Source organism: Syngnathus acus, chromosome 17 (assembly GCF_901709675.1).
Source record: "Syngnathus acus chromosome 17, fSynAcu1.2, whole genome shotgun sequence".
Lineage (NCBI taxonomy): Eukaryota > Metazoa > Chordata > Actinopteri > Syngnathiformes > Syngnathidae > Syngnathus > Syngnathus acus.
This window is the reverse complement of record NC_051102.1, coordinates 1,697,232-1,716,933: the sequence shown is the minus strand read 5'-3', so window position 1 is coordinate 1,716,933 and position 19,702 is coordinate 1,697,232. Positions and strand designations below refer to the sequence as shown.

General features: G+C 48.2%; 2 protein-coding genes across 7 annotated transcripts; both read right to left on the bottom strand.

Annotated features, from left to right (window-relative positions):
• Nucleotides 1-121: 121 nt before the first annotated feature.
• LOC119137455 (espin-like protein) lies at nucleotides 122-3,469 on the bottom strand. 2 transcript variants are annotated; one of them, XM_037276768.1, is made up of 5 exons: nucleotides 2,881-3,469; nucleotides 2,562-2,679; nucleotides 2,075-2,196; nucleotides 1,805-2,017; nucleotides 122-1,704 (listed from the first exon to the last, which is right to left on the bottom strand). In XM_037276768.1, the coding sequence occupies exons 1-5, from the start codon at nucleotides 2,893-2,895 to the stop codon at nucleotides 310-312; spliced, it is 1,863 nt and encodes a 620-aa protein (XP_037132663.1). In that variant the 5' UTR covers nucleotides 2,896-3,469; the 3' UTR covers nucleotides 122-309. The 2 variants fall into 2 exon arrangements, with proteins under 2 accessions (XP_037132663.1, XP_037132664.1); XM_037276769.1 differs by lacking the exon at nucleotides 2,881-3,469 and having other exon boundaries at nucleotides 2,075-2,259; nucleotides 2,562-2,642.
• Nucleotides 3,470-4,083: 614 nt separating this feature from the next.
• kif1ab (kinesin family member 1Ab) lies at nucleotides 4,084-19,147 on the bottom strand. Of its 5 annotated transcripts, none has more exons than XM_037275193.1 (48): nucleotides 18,951-19,146; nucleotides 17,737-17,917; nucleotides 16,993-17,066; nucleotides 16,729-16,908; nucleotides 16,584-16,652; nucleotides 16,331-16,509; nucleotides 16,119-16,230; nucleotides 15,982-16,059; nucleotides 15,846-15,911; nucleotides 15,748-15,765; nucleotides 15,592-15,670; nucleotides 15,440-15,518; nucleotides 15,118-15,260; nucleotides 14,591-14,790; nucleotides 14,376-14,455; nucleotides 14,189-14,264; nucleotides 14,045-14,124; nucleotides 13,852-13,958; nucleotides 13,650-13,733; nucleotides 13,391-13,571; nucleotides 13,254-13,326; nucleotides 13,102-13,192; nucleotides 12,884-13,032; nucleotides 12,632-12,810; nucleotides 12,409-12,546; nucleotides 12,215-12,333; nucleotides 12,047-12,132; nucleotides 11,795-11,933; nucleotides 11,530-11,713; nucleotides 11,355-11,445; nucleotides 11,171-11,289; nucleotides 11,044-11,099; nucleotides 10,337-10,445; nucleotides 10,003-10,069; nucleotides 9,658-9,742; nucleotides 9,474-9,579; nucleotides 9,268-9,291; nucleotides 9,063-9,177; nucleotides 8,863-8,996; nucleotides 8,727-8,788; nucleotides 8,512-8,657; nucleotides 8,124-8,315; nucleotides 7,968-8,039; nucleotides 7,257-7,366; nucleotides 7,009-7,128; nucleotides 6,744-6,936; nucleotides 6,544-6,662; nucleotides 4,084-6,410 (listed from the first exon to the last, which is right to left on the bottom strand). In XM_037275193.1, exons 2-48 carry the CDS (start codon nucleotides 17,840-17,842, stop codon nucleotides 6,353-6,355), a joined length of 5,127 nt encoding a protein of 1,708 aa, XP_037131088.1. In that variant the 5' UTR covers nucleotides 17,843-17,917; nucleotides 18,951-19,146; the 3' UTR covers nucleotides 4,084-6,352. The 5 variants fall into 5 exon arrangements, with proteins under 5 accessions (XP_037131088.1, XP_037131090.1, XP_037131089.1 ...); XM_037275195.1 differs by having other exon boundaries at nucleotides 14,591-14,721; nucleotides 18,951-19,145; XM_037275194.1 differs by lacking the exon at nucleotides 9,268-9,291.
• Nucleotides 19,148-19,702: the final 555 nt, after the last annotated feature.

The following is a 19,702-nucleotide window of genomic DNA, read 5'->3' as shown; positions in this document are numbered from 1 at the left end:
TCAGTGTGGGACAAAAGTAGAGCTAGACTTTTCTAGGAAGGAAGGAAGGAAGGAAGGAAGGAAGGAAGGACGGATTGAGGAAAGGGAAAGGATGGCAGTGCACTTTCAGTAGATCTTTTTTAATTCAAGTTAGCTTCATGGAATGCTCCAACTTGTCCACTGGGTGTGGATGTGGAGATTCAAACCTGCGGCACTCGGCTGTGAACCGCAAGAGCACCTGGCGCAAAAAATCAATCTAAACAATGTTCTGTCCAAGTCACTTTCCCACTCATGTCAAGTAACTCTGCTCGACCGGCTTTTGGAGTGTGGCTAATGTTCAAAATCAAAGATCTCTGCCTCCTTCTCCTTCCAGAAAGCAAAACTGCGATCAATATATTGACAAATATCTTGGTTGTTGAAACAGGACAAGTCCGTGCCGCAACAGCCCTCATCCGGCAAAACACTCTGAACTACAACCGGCGGCGCCGGCTGGGCGTTTGCCTCCGAGCAGCCGAAGAATCGTCGTTTGATATCATCAAAGCCGTCGCTCCAACATCGCCTTCCGGCTCGGATTTCCTCCAGAACCACCTTGTGGAATTCCCGCACGGTCTCCCAAGCGAAAGTCCCCAGATGGTCAAAGACTTCGAAGCAGAGCAGATGCCTCATCTTCCTCTCAAGCGGCGACAACTCCTGCTCCAAAATGTTGACGTAGCCCAGCATGAAGAGCTCCAAGGTCAAGCCATCGTGGCTCACGGCTGTTTCGGACAAGAATTGTTCCGGAGAGAAGACGGGAACTGGACTTTCGGACGGGGTCACAGGGGACGTTTGAGCAGCACGCAGCTGGAGTTTCTTCTTCCAGGAAGTCAACATCTTGTCCACCGCACTTCGCTTTTGGCATAAGCGAAAGAGGGAGGGGCTTTCCTGCTGGCCTCCTGGCCATTCGGCATTCCGCACGGCCGCCCGGTTGGAGATGGCCGCAGCTGACTTTTTCCAGTAGCTGAGGAACAGCACGACTATGCGCTCTTTCCTGAGACTTGTGGTCTCTCTCACAGGTGAAACGCTGCTCAATGTCACATCACCTTTTGGCTCGTTCATCCCTACCAACTTGTCCTTTAAGGCCAGGCTAACCGGAACCACCCCGGCAAAGGGATATGTGGCGCCAATTTGCCCTTCAAAGTTGGCTCGCAGGTTTTTGACGGACACTCCGGACTGACGGATCTCCTTCTCTGCTCGTTCCCTATTGCTGTCCAAGTGACGACCCGAAATGGACACTGACTGATGTCCGTTTGGTTCCGGCAGCATTTTCTTGACCTGGTCTACTTCCAGACCGTCCCTTGAACCCTGCGGTCCCTTTATGCCGGCCTCCGCCGTGGTCTGGGTCAGGTTGGCCACCATCAGCGACACAGTCCTGATTATCTCGGAGATGCGGCCGCACCAGAGCGGCAGTGCTCGGCTTCCCTGTTGGTCCAGCTGCCGCAGAGCCTCCTTGTTCCAAGAGATGTTCACAATCTGGTCCGGTAACACAGACCTGAGTTCCTTCATCAACCTGGTCAGCTCCAGCTCGTAAGCCCGCTGACGCTTCTGGAGGTACAAGAGCTCAATCTGCTTTTGCAGATACAGCAAGTCTTCTTCGGTTAGAAGCTCACCAAAGGGCCCAAGAAGAGCATTGTGGCTCTGGGAGAACTTCCAGCCGTGCACAGGCGGCCACTCAGGCCTCATCAGGTCCTGTGAGAGGGTAGCAAACAATAACAGATGGATGCCATGGAAATTAAAGGTTGACTTTGCGTGGAGGAAAGGTTAGAGTCCAACTTGAAGCGGATCGTACTCGTTTGCACGGGTGGTCCTCCCGCAGTTGCGTTTGCATCCATGTCACCATCACCTGACGTTTCCACTCGGCGATGGGGCGGCCGTCCTCGTCGAGAGTGGGCACCAGAACCTCCGTGTCGGCCAAGATGGCATCCGTGAGGGGTTCTTCCGGCGGCACCTCCTGGCCCTCAAGTTTCTGCAGGGAGTCATTGGAGCTGGTCTCCGTCGTGACCTGCCACATTTTCAGGGCCCGTATACGACCCGAAGCCACACAAGCAGTATAGCTCACCGTTTGTCCAGTAAAAATGGCTGCAGTGAGGCCAGCCCGCCTCAGTGACTTGATGGACTTGACGTGGGACATCAGAGTGAGATCTGGCTCTGGAGGCTTCAGCTGGTTGAATGATGTCATCACTGGGGACCAATCACAACAGCTCACATCTTTTTGTCACGCTCCCCCTTTTTTTGCAAACTGACCTACCAAATAAAAAAAAAAATGGACCAACTTCTGTTTGTAAAGTGTTTGTCTTCCTTTACGGCTGGTCAAGAGGCCGGAGCCCATCCCCAGCACACCCTGGATTGGTCGCCGGCCAATTGTAGGTCACATACAGACAAAAGTATTGGAACAGCAAGGTTGATTCCTTTATTTTTTTATGTTGTTGAAGCAATCCCGCTTTTATCTGGAAAAACAATTTGTGCTTGACTGGCGACCAGTCCAGGGTGTCGCTCGCCTGTTGTCCAGCACCTGTGCATTGCGATGAACAACAAACTCCAATTACCTGAGGAGGCCGTGTGGATGTACTGCACGGATCCTGTCATTTGTCTTTCGGGAGCGTTTGGAGACGAGCTCGAGGCCATTTCTGGGAGTCGAGGCAGCGGGAGCACCTCCTTGACCGGCTGTCGACAGTGCAAAGCAAAGCATAATTCATCACCCCGGGGCCATTTCGAGACGCAACTGTTTGAAATTGTGACATAATTGCATCAAGTGTCCTTTAAATGCATCGGCGGTTTTCCCGATTCATCATCGATCATTTACAATGTGTGATCTAAAACTTTGCTCTCCTCTGCTGACAACATTTGAAAAGTGGAAGTGAGCACCTTGCTATTCTCCATGTTGATTCCAGAGCAGCAGCAGCAGCAGCTTGACCAACCTGAAAAAGAAAAAGCAGAGAAAGGGAGCGAGGCTTGGACCTCACATGGTGCATCTCTGAATACGCAAGAGGTAATCAAGCCCTTCTATAGCACACACACACACACACACACACACGCGCTCACACACACACACACACACACACACACACACACACACACACACACACACACACACACACACGCGCGCAATGTAAAGAAGAATGGTGGTGAAATGTGAAGCTGCTGGGCATGCAGGAGAAAGCTTGTGAGAGTGAGCCGAGATGCGATATTGCGCTCGAGTGGAGGCTGGCCTGAGATCACCCGACACCAGTAAGCACTGCGAAATGGCGCATGAAAAACACACCTAACACAATCATTCCCTTCACACATTTTATGCCACTTAATGTATGGCCATGCAATTTAATTTTTTTTTTTAAATTACATTTATGATAGCAATGAATTTGGGAGGAACAACCTCCTCGCCAAGTTTTTGAATTTACCCTTGAAAAATTGTAACCACGATTAGATTTTTAAAAAAATGATGACATATATAGGTAATTCATATATAAAGTATATAATGAATTAAAATATATAAATAATTAATATATTTATATAAAATAATAATTATTGCCTAAATGAATTTGCTGGTGAACATTAAAAGCGTTTAATGACACAATTCAGACATAAACAGGTGGTGCGTAGGAATTTGTGCTTTCCCAAATTGCCTCCACTCTACTGAATGGTAAAATACATAAAGATGACATTTTTTATTTCATTTACACTTTAGGATCCTGAAGAAGTGTCATTTGAAGCTCAACTTCTCACCACAACAATCCAAAGTGTACTCACCGTAAAGTTGAAAACAAAAACGTGACGACTCCAACAGGAAGTCCAGAAGCTGGAAAGGACTGAAGAATCTCCTGGACCTAAAACTCGGTTGGGGGTGGGGGAGGGGGCTGCCTGTCCATAATTAAAAAGCACAGAAGGCTAGGGTGACCCGGCTGTGTGCAGAGGTAAAGAGCAAGTGGATGGACAACGTATACGGGGATCTTCAAAGTGCTTGTGGATCTTCTCGCCACCCGCCAAGTTGGAGCACCAGCAAAAACAAAAAACAGACTTAAGGAAGTCAGTTAAAACGTGTCTCGACCAAACAACACGACAATGTGAGCATCCGTTCACATTTGAACACTCATTTATTTTGATTATGTTTTTTTTTTCATCTCTTGACAAGTCACGAGAAGAACAGAGAAGATAAAAGTGAGTTGAAGACGTGGGCAAAAGTGCAAAAAACGATCGATGATCACCCTGCAAGACTGGTTAGGAATATTTCCATTCTCAGTGGTGGACAGAAAAGAGCTCGGAAGAGACCCTCGCACACCGCAACTCATCGTTTACTGTACTATATACAAGACAGAGGCAGAAGGGAGGATCCGTTACAAAGATTGGGGAGTGGTGACTTCAGTTTACAGCAGATCTTTTAGAGGCAGCAGGAGAAAGAGGAAGAGGAGGGGGGGGACTACATACGGACCCGCATGCTTGGCTCCGACCGGAAAGAAGCAGGCCGACACAAAGCGAGGCGCACAGTGCACACAAATGGATACACTATAGAGGCCCTGAATAACGTCACGTGTTAGATGAATCCACAAAAAGATCATAAATCCCTCATTTCGTTTTCTTGGGATACTCGAATGACTTTGAAACTGTTTTTAACTGCATGTGTGTGTAAGTCAAGTTCATTTGACACTACGTCACCTTTAATAGTATATATTATACTTAATATTGCTAAGCCACATGTTACTTGTAACATAGAAACAAATAAAAATCAGAATTGGGTACTTTGACCTGCAGTGCGGTTTAATGTACATGTGCGCGATTCTACTTGAATAAATAAAATTGAAGCGCATCGAAGGTCATCTAAAATCCCTCTGACTGACGTTTTCGACTGAGATGAGCCAAACCGTGCAGAAATGACATTTGTGTTTTCATTTCGGGCCGCCGCACGACTAAACAGGTTGGCCAGCCTGCAGCGTGCAAGACAAAAGAGCCGATGGTTGGCAGATCGAGTCTTTGACACACCTTTCCTTTTTCAAAATGTCATTCTGTTTTGGGGGGGATCATCTCAGTGTGGCCATTCCCAACAATGTGCCCCGGGGAAGGGTCCAATTTCACTTCATTGCACTGGAAATGATTGTTGAGTTGCTACAAAGTAACTTTGCTCATCTACTTCTAGTGGTGGGCATATGAGGATGCTCATTGATTTCATCGAGCAAAAAATGAAAACTATTTGTTTGAGAAAGGGGGAGGCACTAGATGCTGTGTGGACCTTTCCTCTGCAAAATTGTTCACATTTTTTTGCAGGAATCTGAAACAACACTGACTAAAAAGGACAAATTCTGGACTGGGTCGCACAATGCAAAACAGAAAAAACAATGTTCCTCTTGCCCCCCCCAAAAGAAAATCTTTCCAAACGTTGTCATTTTAATGCTATACTCAACGAGGGAAGGTAATGAGGTCTATGTCTCCTACAATTAAAAAACAATCTACCAGTTGGATTTAGTTTATCTACGCTAGTTTCTCCTAAATTCTACAGCACAGGATAATTATGTAACTTTAAAGTTTGGTAAAACAAGCGCAAACTATGCACACAAAAAAAAGCTTTGGTAAAGCAACGACTTAACAAGAACGATAAAGTGCCGTGCAACAAAATTGGTCGCTAGTTCCATCACAAATTATTCAAACATAATACAACAATACACAACATTACTTTGTGATAATATGCACAAGGGATGATCTTTTTTTTTTTTCCCCCTCTTTTAAAGGCCAGGGTGTTATGTTGTGTGATTTTCTTTCTGGGGCGTAATAGAAAATTATAGTTGACCCTTAAATTTGGTCTTGATTTTCATGTAACCTAACCTGACCCGGAAAGCAAGTAAGATAATTCAGCGCACGAGTTGAACGACTGTCTAACTAGTAACTTTTTTGTCAGGCTATGTTTGTGCAGACAACTTTAGCATGCTAGTCGGCCAACTACATGCTACTAGTGAGGCAAAATTGTGCACTGATGCACGCTGCTCGTACGAGTAGTGACGGGCGACTAGTACGAGTACTACATGCTTTCATTAGCCACGTGACACTTGAACTCGTATTTCATGTATTGTTGTACTGTCACGCCTCCGAAGTGAAAAGCGTATAATAGGATCGAATACGCAAGCTAGCGTTATCGTCATGCAGAGGATCCCGCCCCTCCCACCGGGTGGCACTGTGTACAAAAAAACGTAATAGCCATCTTGCTAACAACAAAGGAAGGGCTAGCTACACGTATGTGACTGGGCGCCGTCGACATGTTGGGGAGATTTTTCAAAGGGTATTTCCAGTGGCTACGTAATATACCAGAGTCGGTGGTTTTTCAATTTCAAGGATGCCCGTGAAGAGTCTCATCTCACATCCTCTGGGCCACCGGCACCGATTGGACCGACTTTCTTCTAGACAGTTTGGACCTGCGGCAACAATATGAAAGTTGTGCATTTGAATTAATATTTGACGGCAGAAGTCTGGCCGCTGCTCATTTTGATGGTCGTTGTGCCACGAGAACTTTCCGTTCTATTGGATGCAACTGCTGCCGACACTCACCTGATGGTACCCGCCAAGAGAGGATTGAAGGCATAAAGCCAGTCGTGCATCTCTTTGTCATTGTTGGCTTGAAGCAGGATCCCACGATGCTCAGTGCACACGGCAAACGTGTTTGGCGTCTGCACACGGGAGAAAAGCAACCCAGGTGACTGGCGGCGCTCGTTTGGCAAGGAGTCGCTCGAGAGGCTTTGGGCTCGTACCCGCAGCAAGGTTTGCTTGTCTTCACTGTATTCCACCTTGGCTGACGACAAGTTGATGACGGCTCGCTCCACGGCGTCCTTCTCGCTGCGGTACAGGTATACGTAGGGCCGGCGCACCACCACGTAGCGTTTGACCCAGCCACTGGCGTGTGGCTCCAGAAAGTGGAGGTATCCCTTCTTGGACACGATGGGGCTGTTGCCAACCGCAACGGATATGAGCTAACGTGTTTGGAATGGCCGCGTGGCTCAACGAGACGATACCGACCTGACTCGAATCTCCTGAATGTCCGGAACAAAGCTGCAGCCTTTGAGCGCTTTCTTTCTGTCTATCGGGCTGAACGGGTCCAGATCAGGGCTGGATGCTCCAGAACCGGGCTCTGCGTGTCTACCGCACAAATGACTACGTACTTCAATTGCAGCAAGATGCCACCAGGTGGCGCCAAATTAACACGGCTCCTTGACAGTCAGTTGCGTTGAAATGAAGCTTCAAATGGACGCAGTTGCAACACGCACCTGATGTCAAAGTGGCCCTCAATCAGCGAAGGGCAGGTGGAGGACGGCGTGAGCGTGCTGAGCGTGGACACGGACGCCTCTCTCATGATGGACGCCGATATCTCGGAGAGCTTTGGAGACACACGGACACGCATGTAGAGGAAGGCATGCGCGGTGCGCGCTGCCATTCAAGGCTTCGTCAATTTGCAACTCGGCACTGTCCGGCTGGTCTAAGAGCCCCTTGGGTGGTGTTAAAATGGCCATGCAGGAGCAACATGAAAGGTTAGCAGGAAGACAAGTGCGTCTATACAGATTTTTTCAAGGAGTCATCAAATGGGAGATGTGTTATTCTAGAGGACAGGCTGGAGTTAAAAAGTGATGAGTATCACTCGTGAATGTTAATAGACGTCATGTGACGTTTTTTCTTGGATGCTTGAGAATGTCATTTGGAGCACAATTTTACTTCCATCCAAAAAAGAAGAAACATTGAAAATCATATTCATTTCCTAATAAAAATAGAGAAAAAGGAAAAAGCTTTCAAGAAAATAAAACTGTGTTATCCTCTAGACTCAAGCGCGGCAGTGACAAGGTGAGAAAAAAAAAGAGAGGTATTAGGAGATGCCTTCAAAAAATAGTGAAAGAATATGTGATGAAAAGGTAAGTAGTGGAGAGCAGGGCTTGGTGGCTAAAGGTTTCCGAGGGTCGGATTAGAGGCTTTGGGCAGGGGCTCACCTTGCTCTCACTGGCACTGCTGCTCACCTGGCTGTAGTCCCTGTTGAAGGTGTGCATCAGCAGACGCAGACACTGGCAAGAAAACAAAAAGCTGGTGTTAAACGTCCACAGAAGAGGGAGGGGCAAGCTGTTGGGAGTTGCCGAGGCTTGCCTCACCTTGGCAGCCAGCTCCCTCTGCCGCTGGTTGGGGCTGTCCAGTGCCGGGCTGCCGAGAGGACTCCTGCCAAGGACGGGACTCTTGGCCAAGTCGCTGATGTCGCCGCCGCACTTGCAGAGGGCATCCTGGCCGGCCAGCAGGGTGGCCTCCAGCTTCTCCCTCAGCAGCAGGTAATGCCGGGTCTTTTCCACCTGAGGAGCGTGGTAAGAATTGTTTTCTGATCCTTTAATATTTGGTATTCATTTTGACGGGGATGGATGAAAATTCCCTGGTTCCGTATCACTTCATTGGGGATTCAAAGCTACATTTTAGCAGCTTCCGTTACCATGACAACCAACGGCAACGCATCAGACAATGGGGCCTTTGTGTGTGCCCCGCTTCACTTGCCTCCTGAAGTAAGCTGAGCTTCTCCAGCTCCCACTGGTGGTCCAAAATGAGGCTGTCACTGCGAGGTCTCCACCCAGCCAGGTTCTCCTCCCCTCGGACGTACGCCACCGACGTGTCCAGCACTCGCCTGCGACGTCGCTGCATTCCTGAAGACAAAAAAAAAAGAATGCATTCAAATAAAAATCCAAAGACAATTGACTCCCACAAGCTCTCACCTGGACTGCCGTTGTCAGCCATGTAGCAGAGCGTCACCTCGTAGACTCCGGTAACGCGGTTACTGAGACAGAGCGGTGACACAGTACAGGCCAGTGAACAATCCACTCAAGTGGGACAAGTGGGACAATTTCCCACCTCTCCAAAGGCCTGAGGCAGCCTGTGCTGAAGAGGTTTCGGATGGAACGGGACGCGGGAAGTTTGGTGTCGCGGGAGTAGAACACCATGCAGAAATCTTTGGTGATGACTGTCGGCTGAGTGCAGTTCTCCATCTGTTTAAAGGAGACACAAGGCAATTCCAATACATCCGTCCGTCCATCTGTCCGTCTTTGACAGACCTCCAGGTAGGCCGAGAGGGTGATGTAGATCTTCTCTCCGTAAGGCGTAACTCGATTCAGGAGCAGCGAGTTGTGCATGGAGCTGTCCCACGCTGCCTCGAAGCGGTAGAAGGTCCTGGCATCAGAGAAACGTGTTAGGATTCCGCCTCAATGCTTTTGAAGGAGGAAATGGTGGAAGCCATCGGTCGGGCCCATAAAGAAATACCTATGATCAACTCCCAAGGAGACGCTGCCAGTAGGGAAGAAGGAAATTAGAGTCATGCAAAGCAAATCGTAGATGCGTTGATTAGAAGTCAAAAGAGGAGGTAGAGGAGATACGTTGGGGTCAAATGAGGCGCTACGAGATGTGAAGCACCGTGAACGAATGCTTCGTTCTTGCGGTGTGCAAAAGCAAGTTGAAGAGACGCATACTTGTCGTCATGTTTTGGCCAGAAATATCCAGAAGAGAGGATGTTCAGCGAGAGGATGTTGGGGTCTACGATGGTCTCGTCAGCCTCCGGGGTGTTTCGGATGCGACCTGGTTTGGAAGAAATAGCAAATACATTCCCATGGGTTCACTCCAAATCCCCGAGATGACATTTTTGGGTATACTCACCAATCACGAGCTCTTTCACCTCTTTCCATTCAATGTCGTTCTCATTTTCATGAGCGATGGTCACTGTGATTCTCCTCTGGATACCCTGCGGAGTCAGCGAGAAGCAACAACTTGATGATGGTGGAACACACACACTTGAGCTAAATCCTCAATAGATTTTTTTTTTGATTGTTTAAAACAAGTGCTATGGCGACGCTCATTTTCATGAGCCTGTCAAAAGCTCTTCGCGTTCCATGTCGACATCAAGATAACAGAGATACATTTGAAGCAAATGAAAATGGCAAGTGTTGCTGTGAGTAACAAATGTTATTAATATATTTGATATGAATATGGCTGTGTTCAGACCTGATGTAGGAGGTAGGTGCCATGGCAGGGCATCCCGCCTCGGTGGTCGACGACAGCTGGGATGTAACTAGAAGACAACCGACAGTTGATGAATATATGCCACAAAATATAAAATATAAAATAAAATATGAAATGTAAAAGATATAAAATTCAAATGAACATGTTTACAAAGCTGTGATGGTGTTGTGGTACATTGGCTTGACTTTGGTTCAGGCAGCCTGGCTTCTTTTGGAACCCACAATGATTTGATTATTCAAATGATTTGCATAGCAAATACGTGAAGACAAATCCAAAATCTTAGCACACGGTTGGATCCGACCGAGTTGAAACTCACTCTCCACTGGCTTCCAGTTCACAGATCTCAAAGAAGACCATGAGGTCATGCTTGGAGTGACACGGACCGGCGGCCGAGCGGGTCAGAGTGCTGAGCTTGGTGGCTGGCACTGCGACACAAGAGACACGCAACCTGAAATGTAACCCAATACATCGCTGGCACACACAGATGAATTAAAAAATGAATTCTCTCATTTTTCCGAAGCAATTATGCAAGACTGGATCATTTCCCACGGCACACCTGATCGTTCCTGTAGTACGTGTACAACGGTTGCCAATCATTAGTTAACAGATACGGACGGAGTGGAGAGCCACATGACTGATTAGTCAAGCGATATGATAATATGAAGCTTCTTGAGTCTTTTACGGCGCAAAATCGAGTTTTGACTGGTTAGGGGTAGCTGATACTGTCAGCTCTTTTGATGCATTTCATACACTGTACGTTGATTATCTGCTCGCTCGCTCAGGTCAAGCACCTCCACTATCGTGATACTCGGCTGATCTGATGAATTATTAACACTTTACACAACTTCTACAGTCATCCTTGTCCATTGGAGAGCAGTTAAGCGAGTCAGGGTCACGGGGAAACCTTGGCAAAATCAATTGCTGATCAGGCATTGATATATTTGTTTGAACTTGAAACATTTTGGCTCTTGCACCCAGTGGTCACTGGCTGTTTTTGATGTGAGAGGATGAAACGCAGCTCACCTGGTTTGGACAAAGGCATCACTCTGGGAAAGTGCCTTCTGGAAGGTCTCAGTGGACTGAAAGGCACAGAAAGCTCCCATGTAGAAACCTTTCAGGTGTCTTAAAGATGGCGACTGTCCATGCTGACCTGATGAGATCCTTGCAGAGGGGCGGGAAAGGCTGCTTCTGATAGTGACCAAACACTTCAAAGACGATGGGCTGGCTCTTGATGTACTCCACGAATGACTTGGTCACCTCCACGGAGATCTAAGGGGAGAAGATCACCACGGGTCTGATACTGCGGAGGCGACATCGCAACATCCACTTCTTACATTTTGCACGTGGTAAAAGCCAAGCGGCGGCCCCCTGCCGGTGTTCTTCAGCGGCTCGGTGGAAAAGGCTTCGTCGTGGCGGTGGATGAAGCTGGAAAACACAAGCGAGGTTTCGTTCGTCCTGCCAGACAACTCAGCTTCAGTTTCATCATTAGTGTGATCGCAGTCGACTCACTTGAACTGGCAGAAGATGTCGGCGTACTCGGCCGAGATGCTGGAGGCCTGCAAGACAGTGACTCTGAAGGTGAAGGTGCTGCCTATCTTCAGGTGTGCCAAAGCCTTCTCCGGCGAGAGCTCCAAAGGAAGGTCCAGAGCAAGTCCTGAGCTCTTCAAGGGACTGGGTGGAGGCTCTGGGGTAGCTACGGTCAAAATAAATAAATAAATAATCATAACTGAGATCATAACTCAGATAACATGTGCAGCGAAGCGCTCGTCCGCACCTTCACACGTGTTGTTGTTGACTTCGTCTGCAGATATGCCCACCTCAGCGTTTTGTCCTTCTCCTTCCACAATGCGGAGCTCCTCCTGGGACGTGTTGGAGTGGGAAAGACCTACTGGTGGACAAGACTCCGTCTGGAACTGGAGACAGAAAGAAAAAGCATCAACACAATCAATTCAGAATGGCGTGCCCTTTTCTTGCATTTTTTTTTCTTGGAAACTGGAAGCCAAACGAAAGCACCAAAAGAGGTCACCTTTTCAAACTGCTTATCTTCAAAGGAGATCTTGGCCGTGCCAGACTGCCTCACACCGGAACCATAATCTGGAGCTTCTTCATCCGCTGGAGACAAAACAACACTTGAGGTTAGATTAAGTCGCTTTTTCCACATTTTCAATAACCCCGCCCACTTTTGACTTCTGACCTGAAATGGACTGCACAGCCACTCTGAGGAAGCCCTTCACTTCGCCCTTCTCGCTGACGATGGCCACTCGATGGACCAACGGAACAGGATACAGCAGGTTGCTCAGGTACACAAACGCCCTGAGGAGAACCAGATAGAGCCCAACTCATAGAGCCCAGAACTCAAAAGCAAATAGAGGACAGCTTGCGACTCACCGGCCAACCAGACGGAACCACGGGAAGCGGTCGTAGAAGGGGTCGCCGCCGGTGAGGGCGTGGTCGCAGTCTTCCACGGCGCTGCTCGGGAGCTCGGCGGCCCGATCGTACATTTCTCTCATCAGGTCCAGTCTCTGCCTACGAGTCAGAGCTGTGAGGAGACCTCCGCCGAGGCCAAACTGTCTTGGAACTGCGTTGCCAGTAAAGGCCAAAAGCAAAGTACCTGAGCTTGTCCAGAGTCCAGTAATGCGTGGCTCCGTTCTTTTGGTCCTGTACCTCAACGGCCACGATGGTGCGTGGGAAGGATCGCATTTCCCTCTCCTTGGTCTCGCTGTGGGGCAGGAGGTCGGGCGGCAGCGGGGAGTACAGCGTGTCCGTCAGAAGGACAAACTGGAACTGGACCTGAAGAGGATGTCCGCATAGTTTGCATTGGTCCGTGTGGCACGTGTTATGGTTTGAGCTGAGGATTGGCCACCTTCTTCTTCAGTTCCACACTTATGGCGTTGGCCTCCTTGAGGAAGATGGCGTTGCCCCAAAGCAGATCCCGCAGCGAGGTGAACTGGTAGAAGCGCCACTTGCGGAAAGCCCACAGAGCCAGCTCCGTCTCACGCTTGGTCCACGGCACTGCAGAAGGAACCAAAACAAGACATTATGAGTAGAATTGAATCATTTCTCGCTTAATGCTAACTTCACCTTCTTCCTCTGGTTCCTCTTCTTCTTCGGGTGATTCCAGGTACCGGGAGTCCACTTGCTTCTGGAGAGCCTCCAGCTTACTTTCGTAGTCCTGGAAAGAGGAAAAAAAGTGTCATGACATGTTGTTGCTGTTTTTTCAAGCTTGTGCTTACCAGCCTCTGTTGCTCAAGCAAGATACTGGCTTCTTCTCTTTCTTTGCGATACTGGTCCTCAAGCTCCTGAAGCCTGCAAAAAATGTTGTTGTTGTTGTTGTACTGTTGACAAAATATTGCAAGGCGCTCTTTGGCACCTCTGCTCCATCTCCTGCTTCATGTCGATGCCTTGCTTGTCCAGCAGCTCCCTCTGAGCGAAGGCCCAGTCGACGGGCTCTACCGGCGTCTCGGCGCACGGCGTCCTCTCACGCTCCAGCCGGGCCTGCTCGGGATCGTTGAAGCGGAACACGTGACTCTTGCCCATGATGATGCGGTTGCCTGAATTGGGCACACTTTCCAAGTCAACATTTCCTCTTACTCTATTTACAAGTATCTCTTTGTTTTTTGCAGCGCTACCTGAGCGCAGCACCGTGGGCGACGTGACTCGCTTTCCATTCACGTAGGTCTCTGCATTCTCACATGGCTCCAGAATCACGCAACCTGTTGAAAGAAAAACACTAGAACTGAAATATAAATTGGAAAAAAAAGCCGATGGGCCAAAATGCGGCCTGATGAGAATACAGCCTTGACATTTGAGCATGTGAATAAATGCAGCCACCTTCTCCCTGCGGGCCTGTGGTGCTACTGAAGGTGCAGTGTTCATCTCGGATGAAATGGCCGCTGAGTACGATGTCCTGGCGCGCCTTGGCATCCTCGCGACCGACCCTAACCAGGCGGAAGACACGTGACGTGAATGAACACGTGCAAGAGGGACACCATGGCCAAATCAAAAGTAAGCGCACACGACTTACTTTGTGACGCCGTCTTTTATGTAGTAAAGGAGACATTCGGACATCAGCGGGTCCTCGTTTAGGTTGACCAGATGCGGCGTCTGAAGAAAAAGAAAAAATATTTAGATTTGGACTGAGTAAGTAGCTAAGGAGAATTTGGGGGACCTTTTTGGGGGAGAAAACGCCAACGGTGCCTCCATCTTCTCTCATGGCAACGCCCATCTCGGCCAGGAGGGCCTCTCTGCAGAAACACACGCAACACACACTGTGAGGACATGAACTGTCTTTTTTTTCCGGCTTTGTGCCGAGCCGTGTGTCGTCAATCGAGCACAAGGTGAAGAACCGGAGCAACCTCTCCATGCGAATGGCCTCGGTGCGCCGTAGTTTCTCTTCCCAAGTTTCGTTGAGCTCCGCAATGATTTTCTCCGTTTCCTGTCGGGGAACACAAATAAATCAGGAAACTAGAAAATATTGGGCTTGGTAAATCTCAAGTGAAATTTTGACTTGCAACACAAAGCATTCAGTACGAAAACAACGGTGGCATTCTGGGCCTTCGTCCGGCCTAACCTTGAGCCTCTCGATGGCCTCCTCGCTGGCCGGGCTGAAGATGCGATCGTGGAGGTTGCTGATGGAGGGGGCGCGACTGGACATGGCCGACAGCGAGGGCGAGGGGCTCATGCCCGTCATGGCGTTGGTCACTGTGGAGAGATCACCCCTTTGATTGACAGCCTGGCGATCATTCGCAAAGTTCTTGTAATCGCACAGGTCTGTCAGAAAGAGATGGACAGACCAACGGACGGAAGGTGGGAAAGGACAATCGGCGACATCAGGAGGGACGGGACACGCAGAGTCACGAGGGGGGAGGGGGAGCAGGGAGGAATAGAAAAGAAGAGAAAGCTCAAATAAATCCAAGCCATGGCAAATGGACAGAAATGACCACAAGCTGGATTCCAGTTTGTCTTCAAAAAATATGTCATTAACAGTTCAGAAGAAACTTTTTAGTGAGCAGCTCAAATCATTCTTTGGTTGCCAATCCTTCGTCACTCCTGCGTCTGTAACTAGCTGTGTGCATTTGCGTGCCATGTGCCACTCACTCTCGATGATATCGCCCAGGCCCTGAGAGTAGAGCAGGTCTTTGAGGCGAGCCACCTCCTCTTTCAACTCGCGCACCAGACGGTTGTTCGGGTCCTCGTTGATGACGGCGTTGCAGCGGATCTGCTTTGCGCGGTCGGCGTACCTGAAAGAAAAAAAAGAAAAAAACAATTGAAAATAGAGCACATGGGCAACACGGTCCAAAATTTGATATGAACAACTTTCAAGTGTTAAAACAAGCCAGAGAACAAATCTCTGAGACTGTCTAAGAAGTGTTGTGGAACTATTGACATGATTTGAATATTCAAGGAGACATTTTCTCACCGGAGTGTACTGAGGGTTTCGTCGTAGTTGATATCAGCAGGACTGAGAGCAGCCACCATGGCGGTGCGAGAGTTTCCACCTAAAAGCACAAAAACGATCTTACCCGCCCCAAAATAAAACAATTGAAATGTTTTGAAGATGGATGCGCATACCCAAGTTCTCCCTCAGTAGCCACGTCAGGACTGAATCTCTGTATGGAATGAAACTCTCCACCTTCTTCTTCTTCTTATTCTGCACAATTTCAAAGTTGGCATTTAGTTGGACAAAATGTAGTAACTATTGGGCCATTCGTGATTTGAAGGACTAACCTTGTTTGGGGCCGAATCCTTTCAAAATGGAGGGAAGAGATAGCGCCAGTTAATAGAAAGATTGACGTCACATGCATTGTGCTGGAGAAGGAACGTACCTGCTCAGCTAAAGCAGAGATAACTTTGCCCAACGTGGTCAGTGATTTGTTGATGTTGGCGCCTTCCTAAGCCCGCAAAAGATCGGCAAGTTTTTGAGCAAATTGGCATGTTGAACCCAATGACGCGGCACTCTACCTTCAGTCTGGTTCCTTTTGCGCCGGTAGAGTCGGCCCGCTCGCTCCCGGCCAAGTCCACCAGGCTGATTTTGCTGACCTGTGAACGAGAAATTTGAACAATAAAACAGTGACAAGAAGTGAGGTTGCCTCTAGTACCTTTTCTGACGTGTTGTCACTGTCGGAGTCGTGTTTCTTCTGAGTGAAGATGATGTTAAATACGGCGTGCGAGCGGCTGCTGGTCTCATTCATGTTTGTAGCAGCGACGGTTCTTGAAACAAAAGATTGATTCATCGTAAAAAAATAATTGTCCTCACGGTCAGATTGGGCCTGTTGTGGGCCCAATCTGAGAAGGACCGCTTTAACGCTACCTGGCCTTGTTTCCAGAATCCATCAGGTCCTGGATGTCATTGTAAGAGGTGACGGCCAACTTGGACAAATCTTCCACATAGGGCCCCATTAGCGGGTGCTCTCTTACTCGCAGGTTGCCTTTGTTTTTAGGGTTCAGCAAGTCACGCACGCGCTCGCAGTAGATTTCCATGTAGCTCACCTGAGACAAACAGCCCAAGTCAAAAAAATAATAATAAAAAGTACCAAGGAAAATAATTGAATTTGTCAACTTACCTCCACAGAGTACGACATGCTGTTGTCATTATTGCTGTCGCTGATCTTGGTAAAAAGGTCCTCGCAGAGCTAGAAGCAAAAAAAAAGAAGTGTTATTTATGGAAGAGCAGCACGCACTACTTCCTCCAAAGAAGCTTTTGCGTACCAGCGGTATGATGCCCTCCTGGTCCGTCTCCTGCCGTCCCATCATGGTGTAGCTCTTGCCCGCTCCCGTCTGGCCATATGCAAAGATGCAAACATTGTAGCCTTCAAAGGCGTGGAGCAGCATCTCCTCGCCAATGTCCTTGTACACTTGCATCTGGGATGCATAGTGGCTGTCCTCGGGCTGCTCACACAGACAAAATATGCCTCTTCAATCAGGGAAGATGTCGCTCACGTGGCGATCGGGCGCCGGTTTGTTTCCACTGACCGTGGTGTGAGACCAGTACGAGTAGTCAAAGTTGAAGCTCTTGTTCTCTTTGGGCTGTTTGGGGTTCAGGATGGCTGCAATCGAGCAAAAATCAAATGAACACCGTTTCCTTCGGCTTTCGTTATTTGACTCAGAGTGGCACACTTTGTTAAACTATTGCAGGATCTATCCAAATATTAACGACTGAATACATGCCAGTACTGTGCCCTGCTTTTTTCCTGTTATTAATCATAAATCCATAAAGGGCTCTCCCGACTGTTGTTGATGCTTCTGGGGGGGGGGGCACTGTCCTGAGCCAAAGAGACAAATGTGAACATCTCTGGCTGAAACCGGCTCATTCGACAACAGCGACAACGCTGCCCCCCTCACTCCCATCCCTCCAGTGACAGCCAACCGTGGAGCCAAACTAGAACAAGGCGGCCTTGTGAGTCCCTGCCGCATTGCTGAGGACAGAAAGGAGCTTCGATGCTCACTGTCCTGACTGAAGCTTTTGTCTCTTTGCCGACATTAGAAGATGCCAGCATGGTGCATGTGTGCCACCCCAAGCTCTCTTCTGGGGGGTGCAAAATGGCTGCTCCAAATGCAAAATGGCAGACTTCCTGTTTAACTTGGGTCTTTGAAAATATTTGCTCTTTTGTGTCCACCCAAATTGATTTGAATGTGTCTGTAATATCAAGCAGGGGCGTAGCTAGACATTTTACAGTGGGGTGGCCAAGATAATGCAACATCTCCGTGGTGACTCACTTGTGGTGTTTCCCGTCATCTGAATGATGCATTTGCTGTCCTTGGCCATCTCCCTGGAGTTGAAGGGCCGGACCCTCACCGCCACTTTTACCGACGCCCCAGCCATGTTACTGCTGGCTGTGGGAGTGGGCAGCGGCGCTGAAAAGCTGTGTGGCTAAACACACACACGCACGCAGGACACCTGCACAGGTAGAAACAAGACTGCAATCATTATTTTTCTTTTGTCAATCGTTTGAATCAGCAATATCAATTTAACATGACGAGAAAGCAATTCTTCAGAAATAACAACGCCATTAAAGCAACACTTAAACAACAAAGCCTCTCCTGAAAGAAAGCTTGCAATTTTGAATGTATTTTTTGAAAGAAAAAAAAATAAAATAATCATTTCAAATTCTTCTCAGAGATCACAAAGTGAAGATATTTTTGTCACTGTTGTATTTTAAGCCCTTTGAATGGGAGGATGCAATGTCAAGGCCTTCATTCTGGATGATCTAATTCTAGACATTTTAGGACAAGTGCCAAAGAACATTCTTCAGGTGCAAATGACAAATTGGTTAAGGAGCCAATGGAACAAATGTAAACACTTAAATAAGGGTGGGTGGGAAATGATTCAATCTTTAGATGATCATTAACTTTAACTGTCTCTGGAAATATGATTTCATCAAATTCACACTTCCTAGTTGATAGTAAACATTATTTTTTTAAATATTGACTGCGTTTGTCAGGATTGATCAAAATAAACCTGGGAGCTCAACCAATTAAATTACGATGTGTAAATCCATCATTTGTATCGTAATTCTATTCAGCACGTTATCTGAGAAGAGGAGAGTGAGGCGACATTTTCAGAATTCTCCTTCTCGGTGCGGGCTGCGAGCTGGATGCTCGTTCTGTCTTGGCTCCTCCATCTTGCCGCACCTCAAAAACAACAGGCCGCGTAAACACACGCCGAATCGTCCGATGTGGACACTGCGTCAGCACGACCGCGTTTGGCTGGCGTTTATAAGCAAACATTCAAAGTCAACAACTGATGTCTCGACGGCACATATTTGCGCACAGATGGATTTCGGACTGTTTTGGATGCGCTGACGCAGCAAACCAACGACGTCGTCACATCGACACCGGGCCTCCATCCACAACCTCGTCGCCATCCCACCACCAAAGTGATACGCCTCATTAAATGGATGTCGCGAAACCACCATAAACGAGTTGTTTACCTCGATGGCGAAAATCAGCAGCCGTCTATATTTTGTCTGTCCGCGCGTTAGGTCCGCTTGCAGCCTTCCCTCCCGACTGCACTCGGCCCGGGGAAATGTTGGCCGGATGGAAGGGATGGAGGGTGGGAGCCTAGCCGTGAGTGTCAATTTAAACGAGAATTAGTGACGGCGAGAGAGGAGGCAGGAAAGGGAGGGGGCGCGGATAAACGGGATGCTCCGTCTACTCGCCTGTCAGACTATGTGCAGGGCAAATCAAAAACTGCCACTGATGCGTACGGTGATGACGTCGCAGCAGCATCAGCACCAGCCATGATACAGCAGCTATCTATGCATCCATCATCAAATGTCGAATGGACTTCAGCAACAGTCGGACTACACAAAAACAACAATATTACAAAAATACGTCACTATGTAAAATGAGAAAAGACTAATAAATATCCAAGAACGCAATCCGTTCTGTGTATAGCAGTTCGTGTCTTGCGGTTATCTGCTGCCACGCAGTAAGATGACCAAGAACTACACTGGACACAAATTTGTTAATTATTTGTTAATCTTATCGCCCCCCCCCCCCCCCCCCCCGCCTAAAAATGGCACTTGTATTTTGTGAGTGAGAGACCCAGAAACTGTATCTTCACATATCCAAATTAAGCCAACATGTTTTGTTTTTTTTGTTTTTTGGTGGACTCTTCCAGTTGCTATTGCGCCTTTAAGGCCAAAGGTCCTTCACCCTCGAAAGCAGAGCTGTTGTGTCC

Coding starts and splice junctions, on each gene's coding strand:
- LOC119137455 (XM_037276768.1), bottom strand. Junction 2,197..2,561: donor CATCCACACGGCCTCCTCAG/GTAATTGGAGTT, acceptor ATTGGTCCCCAG/TGATGACATCATTCAACCAG. Junction 2,018..2,074: donor CCATTTTTACTGGACAAACG/GTGAGCTATACT, acceptor AAAATGTGGCAG/GTCACGACGGAGACCAGCTC.
- kif1ab (XM_037275193.1), bottom strand. CDS start 17,842: ATGGCTGGGGCGTCGGTAAAAGTGGCGGTGAGGGTCCGGCCCTTCAAC. Junction 16,231..16,330: donor GATTCTGGAAACAAGGCCAG/GTAGCGTTAAAG, acceptor TTTTGTTTCAAG/AACCGTCGCTGCTACAAACA. Junction 12,811..12,883: donor GTGTGGAACTGAAGAAGAAG/GTGGCCAATCCT, acceptor CATCCTCTTCAG/GTCCAGTTCCAGTTTGTCCT.